This window comes from Haliotis rufescens, unplaced genomic scaffold (genome assembly GCF_023055435.1).
Source record: "Haliotis rufescens isolate VD_foot unplaced genomic scaffold, xgHalRufe1.0.p SCAF_13, whole genome shotgun sequence".
Lineage (NCBI taxonomy): Eukaryota > Metazoa > Mollusca > Gastropoda > Lepetellida > Haliotidae > Haliotis > Haliotis rufescens.
The window spans coordinates 3,019,425-3,033,660 of NW_025963813.1; the positions used below are offsets into that span (position 1 = coordinate 3,019,425).

At 40.9% G+C, this 14,236-nt stretch overlaps 1 protein-coding gene across 1 annotated transcript; it reads left to right on the forward strand.

The window, feature by feature from the left end:
* The first annotated feature begins 634 nt into the window (after positions 1-634).
* Positions 635-7,418, forward strand: LOC124116904 (ependymin-related protein 1-like). The gene is made up of 6 exons (XM_046478510.2): positions 635-812; positions 3,354-3,461; positions 4,197-4,290; positions 5,548-5,721; positions 6,847-6,945; positions 7,316-7,418. The coding sequence occupies exons 1-5, from the start codon at positions 684-686 to the stop codon at positions 6,939-6,941; spliced, it is 600 nt and encodes a 199-aa protein (XP_046334466.2). The 5' UTR covers positions 635-683; the 3' UTR covers positions 6,942-6,945; positions 7,316-7,418.
* Positions 7,419-14,236: the final 6,818 nt, after the last annotated feature.

A 14,236-nucleotide genomic window follows, 5' to 3' on the forward strand; every position in this document is an offset into this window, starting at 1 on the left:
TGTATATGCAGCACTGTGGGGCATTTGGCTTCAAATGCACATCAGGGCAGTGGTACAAAATGACTTCAAATCGGATCAGGCTTTTTGACAACTATCGTGAAAAGGACCCCACTTTACCAGCATACCCTTTTGTAATAAAAAAGTTTATGTTTGCATTATGATTGCAAAATGCACGGCCATTCGTGTGCGGATTTAAATAAAAATACCGTACTCTCTTGTATTGTATATATGTACAGGTAATATGAGTTTGTGTGAATACGTTTGATTAATTTAATTTATGTATAATCTTCGGATTAACTTCTGGAGGAAATAAAGAATCTCTCTCTCTCTCTCTCTCTCTCTCTCTCTCTCTCTCTCTCTCTCTTGGTATCATGGGCGTCTTTCGACGAGTTCCATATTTTGAACCCTCTTCAGCTAACGTACAAGTTCTCAGATACTTATTCATACATGCATAGAGTGCAAAACAGTCCTTGTTTGGCATTGTATATAAATTACTTGCTAACTACAACTTACATAAACTTGGAATTTACTTGACGTATTAACATGTCATCTGAGCTGCAATTCTGTATCACGTGATGCTCCTCTGGGTGGATAAAAGCGAAACAGCTTCGAATTCAGTTCGTACATCAGGGCGAGCTTGATACAGAACTTGGCGCCTACATCTCCAACGATTCCCCACCAAAATGATCCTGCAAGCGGCCTTACTCCTCGCTGGTCTTTCTGTGACAGCCAGCGCCGGCACCTGTTGTCCTGTAGTGAGATTCAGTGCGGTGCAATCTGTCACCATTGTCAACTCCACGTTTGCTAAGGATGTAAGTACAACGCCTCTCATTATATGTAATCACTCTCCCCTTTCCGCAACTTCAAGGGAATGCTTTCGGCTGGTCCCGGAATGACAAGATTTATCATGTATGCCTTGGCTGAAATAAGCCAGCGATATAACGTTACGACCCTGTTATATGAATACATTGTATTATTATTTGTAAAATTAAATCAGATTCCTCAATCATCATTTTGAATTGACCTCTTGATTGGAGGATTTCGTGATCATTTGAGTCATTCCGGAACAAGCCGATTGCCATTCCTGCTTGAAGAAATTTACACAAGACTATATTCAGGGATATTTCCATCATACTGCTCAAGTACCGGTACCTGTATTTACCTTACCTGAACAGGCAACATCTAGTTAGTGTATGAGAGTTATATACGTTTCTTATGTTATTGGTTTCTCTTCTCACTCTGCTTACTCAGATTGCAACAAAAACAGTGAAGAAGCAGAGTGAGCTATGTCTGTCCCATGTGCTTTTCTTAAAATTAACCCAACTGTCCTGGTAGAGAGCCTTTTTATTTGACTCCACTGTCAGCGCAGTCTGGGCCACTCCCTCACAGGCAAGGCATGTCCATGTAGGTGCCTACCGTGAGTTGCAGCTTACGGCAAATAAGATTTCATGAATAATATCCATATAATTAAGGTAGGCTTTGCTTGACCTTCATTCACAGAGGGGTGAGGGAAGGGTGTTTCTAAATTAGACGTGATATGAACTTCTCAAAATGTCTATGGTAGACATCTCCAATTGAGAAACACATCACAGAATAACCTATAGTTAATGTGTCATGCAATGACAGATTAACTATAGTAATATGAAAGGGGGGCACGGGTGGCCCAGTCGTCTAAGGCGCCGCGATTAGCTGTGCAGAGTTGCGTCCCCTGGACACGTCAGAAACCTATGATTGTGGGTTCGAATCCCGGTTCACCCCGATTATGTTTCTAGGTTTGTCAGCACCATACCCGTGCTCGTGGGTTTCACCGAAGTGGTAAACGTCTAAGACCTGCATCACCTCGGGCTTTCCTCCCACATTAAGCTGACACGCCGTGACATAACTGGAATAATGTTAAAAGCGGCGTCAAACCCAACTCACTCACTCACTCACTAGTAATATGAAAGAATTATGAGTCAACTTCTTTCGAGTAGTATATTATTTTAGTCACGGCTTCAAAACATGCAGCTGTTTTTACTGGGAAGGAGGAGCAGAACAATTTAGGCAAACCTGAGGGCAAAGTATGTAGTTCCAGTTTTATCAGAAACATTATATTTTTATTTTTAAATATCCCCCAAATATCAAATGGTCGGTATCACAGAGTGAGACCCAATGTTTCCTGTTATAAATAAAAGCACACGATGGCCAAGGTCAGCGCAAACAGGCAGAGCGAAGAGAAATGTCAACTCGTTGCGTAATGATTCACGGATATTTCCCACTTATATCATATATATTCCAGATGCTATTGAAAACACATCGGAACTTACAGGTAAAACTGTTCAATCATACTGTATAATCCTGTATTTTGGGTAAGACATGTAAAATCAATTATAATTCCTGAGAGATTCTTTGACCGAAGTACTTGAAGTCATTCGCGCATTCTGACTGGTTTGTCGTATTTTCGCACATGGCATTCATCACAGAAAGAGGCGAGTCGTGACGAATGTTATCTATTATGAGGTTAATTTTCGGTTTCAGATACGTATTTCATTATACATTACACAAGAAGACAGCTAGGGTCATGTGACTTTCTGTTTTAAAGGTTCATGATAACTTCATTTAGCTAGCTGGCATCCTCCCGAGGCAAGAGCGTCCACTAGCCTTTTTATCAAAGTCTTGTTTCCACCTTTGGCACATCAAACCCACTTTCCAGTGCTAAATATGATTGGACTATCGCATATATCAATAGTCTAATCAGAGAACGTTTCACCAAATCAACATCCTGCCTGAAAGTGATTTACCCCTGCCTGTCTTTGTTGACACGAAAATGTCTTTTTCATCTTTTAAACACCTCAACCATTGCCTAACTTTTTGTGTCTAGGTTGAATTCACGAATGTTTTCGTTATCTGATCGACAAGGTCGTCGCCTATCGTAGTCGCCATCTTTGTGAAGCTATACGAGACAAGAACAGCGATCTGATTGGATATCGCGTTTTCCTTACAAGGGGCACAACTCGGGATTTGGCAAGGGTAGAAGCCAGGCTTTGATATGCCCGGACACGCTGGCCTCGGGAAGATAGAGGCAGGGGACTGGTTTGAAATTGTGTTGAATTAGGCATTTTTTCGAAACCAGAAGTAATTTTTAGATATCTTGGCATGCATTATCTCAGCTTGAGGTACATTTATCTTGTCCGAGGTTGTAGGACCAGAATGGTAACGACTGTATATTATAGTGTTTGGACCGTCTAGATTTTGCAACAATTTTCACATATTTGCCTCGCTTAAATTGAGATTTAGGAAATATTGTCTTTATTCAGATCTTCCTAAATTGACAGTGCAAAATGACTCCTAGTGGTATTATTGTATATTTTCAGGCTTTGTATTCATTCACCTACGACGGCATCAACCAAAGATACGTCATCAGCGGTGACCTCAGCGACGGATTCGTCACGACCACCAAAGTAATCTACGATTACCCGAAGGTAAGCGAGACCTCCAGAGAGCTATACCACGACAAGAAGTGTTTTAGTGCCTCAATTATGTTCCGTTTTATTATTTGAAACATTTATTCATGCTTCACCGTTACAATAATAAATATATATCATACAGTGCCTTCACGATATCACTGGAAGCATTCATAAAAGCACAAAGACCACGTATGATTAGGCCACATCTGCACAAATTGGAAATGGGCAAAACTCAGTTATCAAATGTATCAGAATTGTTCTTCTATCAGTTCATGTTTGGACGTATTTCAACACCATATTAATAGGTGAGGTTACACCTCCATGTTAAATATTGTCACACATGCGTCTTAGATCAGCATTAGTTTTGGGCACAAAGACTTGTTTGGGTATGCGTCCTTTCTAACTTTTGAACATCAGAAAGCCTTTGACCTAAGTGTTTCCGTTGGAGATGTTGATCAAGATTGTAAAATGTATGGTTAGTGAGTGAGTGAGTGAGTATGGTTTTACGCCGCTTTTAGCAATATTCCAGCAATATCACGGCGGGGGACACCAGAAATGGGCTTCACACATTGTACCCATGTCGGGAATCGAACCCGGGTCTTCGGCGTGACGAGCGAACGCTTTAACCACTAGGCTACCCGACCGCCCCAAAATGTATGGTTAACAAAGTATTATTGGATATAGGATTTGTCCTTTGCCTTGCATTTTCTCAAAATTCGTAAAAAGGTAATACTGATTGTTTGTTTGCAGAAAACTGGTTACTGTATAGATACAATGGCACGTACGTGTTCAACATTCCGCCTTCAGGGAAAGTTCAAGAATCAGGAGAGTGTTTGCGTTCCAAGTAAGTCATTTCAAAATATATCTCACGGGTGCTAGCATGATACCATGCCGCAATTAAACATGGATACCCGACTCAGACACACTATACTGACTCCGAACAGATAAGTCTTTGTTTTATCCCCTAAATATCGAGCACCAAGATTAACAACAGTAAGTACCACCTATTAACGTCCATTGGTATGACGCGGCTGAACTGAACTTTATTTCACCCAAGGCTACAAGACATAGCATGTTGAGGGCTAACAGAGATCAATCGCGGCATTTCACCAGTTTAAACATGGGAGGATTTCTTGATTAATAAGAATAGATACTAAGTATATTTCGAGCGACAGGTAACAAACATTTCACAAATTAAGATATAATGACACTTATCAGCAATGTCATTGTATGTTCAGAATGGACATGTCCTTTCAACTAGTGGTATTTTTGTCCAGCGACCCATTTCAATTTACAGCCTCTTAAATGTAATAACACACACACACACACACACACACACACACGCACGCACGCACGCACGCACACAGACACACACACACACAGACACATACACGCGCGCGCGCAATAATCTTGAACGCGACGTGAAAAGTGTTTCAAACATGTTTAGATATGTTGGTCTGTTGTGAGATGTCAGCCCATTGCATGTGTTTAAATTTGGTATAGATGTAGATAAAACACGCAAAAGCTTTTTTCCATTTGGGATTTGAGATGGTCTTTAATATGTTTAGAGTTAAACTCGTCTAGCATTTGTTTTACACCTGCAGTCCTCGCCACTTGAAAAAGAATCACAAAATATTGCGGTTATGAATTAACGGCGACAGATGTATGTGTGCTAATACTGAAGTGAAAGCTAGCCCTTCCGTCGACAAGAACCATTACTTACAGCAATGACCAAACTTGCAAAGTGCGCTTTTCAAGAAATATCCATTTTGCTCGCGATAAACATTGTGTTTTGATCACGTGGTTACAATCCGGGCAAGGATGTGACTGCGAGCCGTTATATTTAGCAGTGAGTGTATCTTGAACTAGGACCACAATACTGAATTTTCGAAGCCTAAAGTAAAATCCTAAATAATTTTAAATTACATTCCGGTAAATATATAATTTCGTTTCGCGGTAGAAGATATCACGGCCTAACGAAGATTCGATGCAACTGGCTGACACATTATGATTTTTCGGGGGGGGGGGGGGACTTGATCCACCTTCCCCACCCGTAACATGAAACGGTCTGCTCTTATCTTAATACTATGTGTCATCATAGGCGACGCCGTCTCCTTGGGTCCTTTCTTTTTCGGCTACGGTGTTGGCAGGCTGTCTTCAACGGCATACACTTACAATAGCACCACCGTCAACGGGGAACATCAGAAAGTCGTGGCACTCGTCTCACGGAAAGACTGTGTACCAATCGTCATCACCACGACCACAACCGGCCCAGGTCTGTATTTGTGAATAAGAGAATAAGTGAGTGAGTGAGTGGGCATCAACCGCTTTGTCAGCGTATCAGCAATAACGCCGAGTGTCAGGGAAATGATTATAAGTAAGTGAGATGGTTAACGCCAGCTTGAGTTAGTATTTCTCTGACAGAACGCCCTGTCAGCTGAGTGTGGAAAGCATGAGTAAATGAGTCGGCTTTTTCTCTTCTTTGAACATTCATATCAGGGCATGTCAGTTCAATGGTTAAAAGGTGAGTGTGTTGGGTTCAATGCCGCTGTGAACTGTATTTCGGTTATACCACGACATCACAGCTTATTACGGACAGAATGAGTGAGTTTTGAAAGCCGCGTTGAACCATTCTCATTGAAATAAGATCTTTTACTCCTATACACTACCTTTCTGCGTGAAGGTGGGTATTCTAATCAGCCAATCGAGGTCGAGGCGTTTAATCCTTGCTGCCAGTGAACGAAGCATTCTAACCAGCATATCTGATTTCTGCATCTCAACAACATCTCGACAACGAAGTTAAACGAACATGACCGAATAAAGATAATAAAGGCCACACCATTTGATCGTTGTGGATATTTAATACACCCTGGCGTTTATGAGCGGGTTTTCCATCGATGACAGGGGTTTTCACTCACTCTGAGCGGGTTTCTTTTGTTAAATTCGAAAATTTTAATCGAGATGTTGAAGCGAAACAGTTGATCTGATTGGCTCAAGAACCCACGCAGCTTTCATTTACAGCGATTGTCAGATCTTCACGCAGAGAGATATCGTATCGCAGTAAAAATTTGAGTATAATTAAACTGACTTTGAACACTTATGCAATAGCTCGGTGTTTCCATGGTGTTTTATTTGTTTTTTAAATTATTAAACTCTGTGGGATTTAATTTGAACATTATAAAACAGAACATATTTCCCATACTCGAAAGAACTTAGATGTGGATAAAATCACTGAGAGTCATAAAAAAAACATCTGATGGCGTGAGATCAACCTCTGGTTTGCCTTGCCCAGAGTCAATTATTTACAGGCCGCAGTGATATAGTTCATATATTGCTGACTGTGGCGTAGAATAAGATCAAAGCAAATATACTGACTGTGACATATACACTAACTGTCCAGGAGGAAACGCTCTTAAAATTCTCGGGTACAACGACGTGGTTCCGGGCATCAGCGACTTCTCTGTGTTCGACATTCCGGCATACTGCTCTGAGTGATACCGTACGTACAACTCACTAAATAAAATAATAATAATTCACTCAATGACACAGCACTGACCATCATATACTAACTTTCCACTCAATGACACAGCAGTGATCATTATCGGGTAATATTGCTGTGTGTTTCTTTACTCTCTTCCATCAGTATATAACATTATGATTCTCCTACATGTAATGACACACACTAATGGGAAAATTAATTATTTTTGCTGATGACGAGTTACGTCCGGGGTCTTAAGACATTAGAGTATTCATTTTTTTTATTATTATCATAAATGTGATACAATGGGCATTTTTTAACTTGAACACACATTTGGTAAACATACAGTTCCCCCGCATATCCACAAACGTGTATATTTTTTTTATTTCAGAACATCTGAAAAGATACATTGGGATCTGTTTTTCTCAAGTCACTTTCAGAATGTATCATCTTGCAAGATGTACATGATATGAATAATAAAAATGCGTTCAGCAAAAGAGTCTTACACTTTTTTTATGTTTATCGACTGTGCTACAAATTCGATAAACCTTGGCACATTCCAGATTCCGGATTAGAACTAGAGTGAGTGAGTGAGTATGGTTTTGCGCCGCCTTTAGAAATATTCCATCAATATCACGGCGGGGGACACCAGAAATGGGCTTCACACATTGTACCCATGTCGGGAATCGAACCCGGGTCTTCGGCGTGACGAGCGGGCACTTTAACCACTAGGCTACCCGACCGCCCCGATTAGAACTAGAAGACAGGTATTTGGCCTAATTCACGGCGTATGTTGTTGGTTGGCCAATTGCTTATCGGTGAAACGAAAAACTAATTCTTCCGGGTTTTGGTACAATGCAAAGGCTGACAACTCCTGTCACATATTAATCCATGTCATTCTCCAACTTGCCTTCAGGTAGGTTACGGAAAGATGCCAGTGTTGACGAATGATTTTCATTTCATATCTGAACACTAACTTTTCTGTAACTAAGGAAAATCAGTTTGTCGCAGTTACTAACATACACAATTTTCAGGTCTTTTTCTAACCTTCTGAGAAAGGGGGTCATGCACACACGCAGAGAAATATAGTTGAATGGAATTTCTAAACATGAAAATATCAGCTGCTTCAGTTGACTGTGCTCCGGTCTACCCAAACGAATCGACAGGCAATGATTTCAATGACTGCAACTTGATGAGTGAGTGAGTATGGTTTTACGCCGCTTTTAGCAATATGCCAGCATATCACGGCGGGGGACACCAGAAATGGGCTTCACACATTGTACCCATGTCGGGAATCGAACCCGGGTCTTCGGCGTGACGAGCGAACGCTTTAACCACTAGGCTACCCGACCGCCCCTTGCCACTGGATGACAGTAAACATCCATACATTGCTTAATATCTGACAACGGGGTTTCGAACACCATCCACGCACTGACTGTCAGTTACACACGGCCTCATGTCACAACTTGACCTAAACCAGACATGCCTCACCACTACACCGCACATTGGCAGAATTGACAGGTGATGCGGGGACGTAGTGTTTACAAACCCGTGAAGTTCTTACGATGGCAAAACGAGGGAGACAATACAAAGACTCCCTGCCAAATGATTTGGTCACCGGGACAATATTTGTTTTAAGAACGTACAGATTCTTAAATGTTGTAATATATAATCTCAAAATAGCACACATCTTGCATGTAAAGTACAACAAAATAACATCATCACGTTTATGACATACTCAGGAAGAAACATCACTGTCTTTATGTTCACAAATATACCCCCAGGACTATACACAAAGCAGATACCGATAATATGACTGATTGTTTTGGTCTGAGGATCATAAGACCTTGCTGTTGGCTGTATTCCATGCATGTCAGGACGTCATAATGAGAAAAGCCGCAAAGTAACACAGGTCCACTAAACCAACTTCAGGTTATTGCTCACTTGCTAAAGATCTTATGACAAGTGGGATTCAAACCGGTAGCAAGCTACCAGCGACAACCGACACCACTGGGCTAACAATGCAGTTGGGATGAGAGGGTCATCTTACAGCAACAACAGACACCACCAAGATCAACCAAGAAATTATGTACCTAAGTTGATCGTTTGCTTGATGTTTAGCTGCTTTCAGTAGTGAGGTCAACGTACGATGACATGCAATAAGCCAAGTCACTAAACTTGGGATATATTCTAATAAAAGCGGCAATAACCATTTCCATAATCATAAGAGTCCGTTTTACGATTCTCATAAGCATGTGTTTATGAAGCACTATCAAATTGTGATGATACCATGTGTTCACGAAAATGTGAGTAAATTTGCCCCACAAGTTGCACCCATCACAAACACATGCAAAGGAAAGTTATTTATTCATCTGAACTGGAACATCCCGAACAAGTCAAAATAGGCAATTCGATTAGAGAGTTATTGAGTGAGTGAGTGAGTATGGTTTTACGCCGCTTTTAGCAATATTCCAGCAATATCACGGCTTCACACATTGTACCCATGTCGGGAATCGAACCCGGGTCTTCGGCGTGACGAGCGAACGCTTTAACCACTTGGCTATCCGACCGCCCCTGACTTATTTCTAGTGGTTGAAAACAAAAACAAAAAAAACGTATTTCACAATTCAATATTTTGGAGTCGAAGTTTGAAAAAGAATCTGACCTTAAAATATATATGTGTATGTCTGTGTAATCTGACTGGCTGAAAACAATAATTTGTTATTAATCTGAACTTCATAAAAGCAGGAGGTCGTTTTTAAAGTTTTAGTCTAAAGTAAATCGCAAGTTATTTGCCCGAAACATGGGAGGCGCATATCTGACTCCAGCCTAAAACATGTCCATGAAAATATAATTGGACTTATATGCGCAGCTGCTTGTGTAACATTGTTCTGGTTATTCGGATGTCAACATTGTAGCTGTAAGAATAAAAGAGTTCCAGCTGTTCAGATGTCCAGGTCTTCGTCTGGGTCTCCCAACAAACGGATAGACATTTTCCTCGTACAACTATTGTGTTGACAGGTTTTCCTGTGACTCTGATCTATTACTCTCGTACGATCCCCTCAAGCAGAAAAACGAAAGTACAAGACACAAGAGATTAGCATCATATATCACATACATGTGGGGAATCAAACCAGGGCGGTGTGACAAGGAAAAGCTATGAATGTAATAAGATTCTCCAAGCCTTGTGACAGAAATGAATCAGGGTGTGATATAAGGATTCTTATGGCCTTAATCACACTATTAACATGAAGATCACTGCACATTAGCTGTTTAAAAATTCCAAATATGCTATGCTATGCTGACTGCTACATTGTCTGGTCCACACTACCCTGGAATCCAAGCTCCTTCCCAGCGCGTGACACCTTCGTTACACTCTCGGTAACATCGCTGCCGTCGGGATGGGCGCGGCCATTACAAGTATCTTGAAATTTGCCCAATGACGCAAAAAGTAGTCATATTATAGTTTTGTTTTTGTCTTTGGGAATGCCATCAAAGTGAATTTTAGGGCTGACCTAAGAATTCCCTGATACCTCTTTGACAAAATTGTCACAATATAAATAAGACAAAAAAATACAAACATAAATTATCTTGTTCTATATTAAGCTGCAAAATCATGGGGTTTTTTCAAACTATACCATCAGCCCCTCTAAAAAATAACATGAACACTTCCTCTTGAAATGATGCGGCTCAGTCTGGTAGTGGAGTAACGAAAAAAATCATTAAGAACAAATCCTGAAAATCAAACTTCATGATCTGTTACCTTTTCCTTCCACCTGCACACTTGTCACATAGCAGGAATTTCAACATTCAAACATCATACATCTGATAAACAATCGAGTATTAGGTCAAAAAGGACAGAAAGGGAATATACATATTGACAGCGACAATGAATTAGTAGCTTATTATTTACCTATTTCTAGGGTTGAAATAAGACAAAAAATATATATATTTTTATTTATATTTCACAATTCAATATTTGGGAGAAAGGGAATATACCACTGGGAACATTGAAGAAAGCTGAGAAAGTAAAACAGGAGTTCTGATAAATTTGAGACATTGATATTTCCTCAAAGCCTCCTAATATTAGCATTCCCCAAAGCACTTCCATTGTGAAAACATAACTCCAAGGCTTTGACTTTAATCAAGAGAACATCTCTAGATGAAACAGTTACCTAGTCTAAGGGTTGTTTGTTTGTTTGTTATTTAACGGCGGTCTGTAAATAATCGAGTCTGGACCAGCTAACCCAGAGATTGACATCATGAGCGATGACATGCATTAACCAAGTCAGCGAGCCTAGCCTTTTCTTACCAGTGCGGCAGTACTGCATACAACACCGTCAGCACTGTACGAACCCAGTTCCATCTCGCAACAACACAAACATCAGGTTCTTTCCTGAAATGGAACAAATTGTTTTCAGATCCTAAATACATTCGTCTCGGGGACAGGGCGCCTGCCCGGAGAGCGGAAGGTCCGGGGTTTGATCCCCAGCCGCGTCATACCAAAAGATGTTACTTGTTGTTATCCTTTGTTGTTGTTATTGGCATCAGTCCTGACTAGCGCGCACGCAGGCACAAACGCACGCACGCGCGCGCGCGCGCACACACACACACACACACACACGCACGAACGCACGAACGCACGCACGCACGTCGCTATATAATCTTGGACGCGACGTTAAACCCCATTTCACCTCACCTACTCTTCAATCTTACACCACGACTACCAGCAATGTGTCAAGGCTTTTTCAAATCTGCACGTGCTTATGTATTCACAAAGAGGTAAATGACTGGTCCTGTTTTCCTCCCATTTTAATGTTACAAGAGGGGAGGGTGCAGGGGGGCGTATCCCCACCCCACCCAATACATGATAAGCATGCTAGAAGATTTTATACACGCCTCCTGATTTACAGGTGAGTAAATTACTCCGGTGTGGAAAAAAACAATTAACTCAATTTGTGATGTATTTTTCCCAAATAAACTGCTGAACCCACGAAAGTATACACCCATGTAAGATGGCGGCTTGCAATGAAACAAACAAGAAATGGTTATTCGATGTTGTTGTATTTGATACGGGTATCATAGCTGTGTTGTGAACCCTCATTTGTCAGTGTTTCGGCAACTGTCTCAGCCCAGTAACGTTTTGATAACGTTTGTAATGTTTTGGTCAAATCCAATTTTCAAGTGTACCACGGCGGCCAAACACATATCGGTCACTTGTTATCTGAATTTACACATCTCTTGACCTCAAAATGAGACCTTTTTTCAAAAGACTATCCGTGCTTGTTTGTGCCCAAAAGTAAATGCGGAAAATGCAAAGTCATGCTGTATCCTGTGGCATGTGGCGAAATGCATGACCTCGTCATGATGCATGAGCACGGTTCTCTAACAGGGACGGTCTGGCGCGAATACCTAAAACGGAGAGCTTGAATTGCATATACGTGGCATAAAGGCTGCGCAATGCTCAGAAGACGCAAATGTGAGAATGTTTTTATGGTTTCTCTATTCCGATTGTTGATTGATGACGGTGGTCTGTAAATAATCGATTCCGGGCCATACAATACAGTGATGGACCGACCTACTCAATAAAGATTCCATGACATGCATGAACATACGGTTGAAGACCAGTTCTAACCCGGATATTCACGGACGCTACCCAAGGGTGTGGGTGGCTCGGCGCCAGTGCATCACCTTGAAGACATGACATGACAATGTCACCCTTACGTGACGATTTATGATTAATTACGATTACGATTAATTTGTTGATGGTTTGTTAATGATTGTTATTGCAATGGTTCCACTCAGCCTGTAAACAGTTTTTGCTTTCACTGTCAATGGCATCATCACTATTAGGGTGTTTATTAGGGTGTTTATTCACCTCTTTACTCATCTTACTTGTCCAGTGATTATTCCAAATGTGTGTTTGCGGAAGTTGTGTTATATTTGACATATAAGACCAGTATTGGACGGGGAATGTGGGAGCTGGAATTTTATCGAAAAATATAATTGTCGACATAATTTCTTAAATAAAATAATTTTGCTTCAGACTGTTGAAAAAGAATTGCCTGTCACAATAATAACATTGTTGCAAGGTTGTTTGTTTACAAGAAATTTAGGCTCATGGTTTCTTAATAAAAAAATAATTTGTTTTGTAGTTGTAGGTAAAACAATTTCCAGTTTCGATACAAGTATCAGCTCTTAATGTCTTTTGGTATGAAGCGGCCGAGGATCGAGCTCCGAGCAGGCGTCCGCTTGACGAACCTGACAATATATTTAGGAACGGAAACAATTTGTTCCATTTCAGGAAAGAACCTGATGTTTGTGTTGTTGCGAGATGGTTCTTTCAGTGCAGATAGTGTGGTATACAGGTGAGCAGATCTAGACGGATGTGCCCACATGACGCACTGGCACGAAAAGGTCAGGCTCTCTGACTCGGTTATTAGTCCAATTATATTGGTTGTTGCATTTATTTTCAGGGACAGGTTTTAGGCTGGAGACAAGACAGGTTTTGTGTGCCTCACAAGTTTTCCAAGAGAGTGAGCATTACCTAATTTGAGAAAGAGTATACTAGGGGAAATATTTTGTGATTTACTATGGACTAAAACTCTAAAACAACTTCATGCTTTTATGAAGTCCAGGTTAACTCGGGGGTTTAATTCCAAATTACACCAAAGGCTTCAGTAAAGCTTACTGTAGACATGTGGAAGAAATCTTCAAATTTGAGACATTAGTGACGAAAAGGATCTGTGATCGAATTGCCTATTTTGACTTGTTCGGAACGTTCCTGTTCAGGTGAATAATTAACTTGCCTTTGAATGTGTCTGTGATCGGTGCAACTTGTGGGGCAAATATACTCACATTTTCGTGAACACCTGGTATCATCTCATTTTGATAGTGCTTCATAAACACATGCTTATGAGACTCTTATGATTATGGAAATGGTTATTGCCGCTTTTATTAGAATATGTCCCAGGTTTAGTGACTTGGCAGATTACATATAATCGTACGTTGATCTCACTACTGAAGTGAGTGTGGTTTTACGCCGCTTTTAGCAATATTCCAGCAATATCACGGCTGGGGACACCAGAAATGAGCTTCACACATTGTTCCCATGTCGGGAATCGAACCCGGGTCTTCGGCCCCTTCACTACTGAAAGCAGCGATGGACATAAAGCACCTTTGGTCCATAATTTCTTGGTTGTTCTCGGTGGTGTCTGTTGTTGTCGAAACATTCCAACTACATTATGAGCAAGTAAGTTGTGACATGAGGCCGTGTGTAACTGACAGTCAGTGCGTGGATTGTGTTCGAAAC

Bases quoted from the DNA above. Each gene is read 5' to 3' on its own strand.
- LOC124116904 (XM_046478510.2), top strand. From the start codon at position 684: ATGATCCTGCAAGCGGCCTTACTCCTCGCTGGTCTTTCTGTGACAGCC. The intron at 4,291-5,547 runs GTAAGTCATTTC...GTGTCATCATAG, and splicing joins GGAGAGTGTTTGCGTTCCAA to GCGACGCCGTCTCCTTGGGT. The intron at 5,722-6,846 runs GTCTGTATTTGT...CTAACTGTCCAG, and splicing joins CACGACCACAACCGGCCCAG to GAGGAAACGCTCTTAAAATT.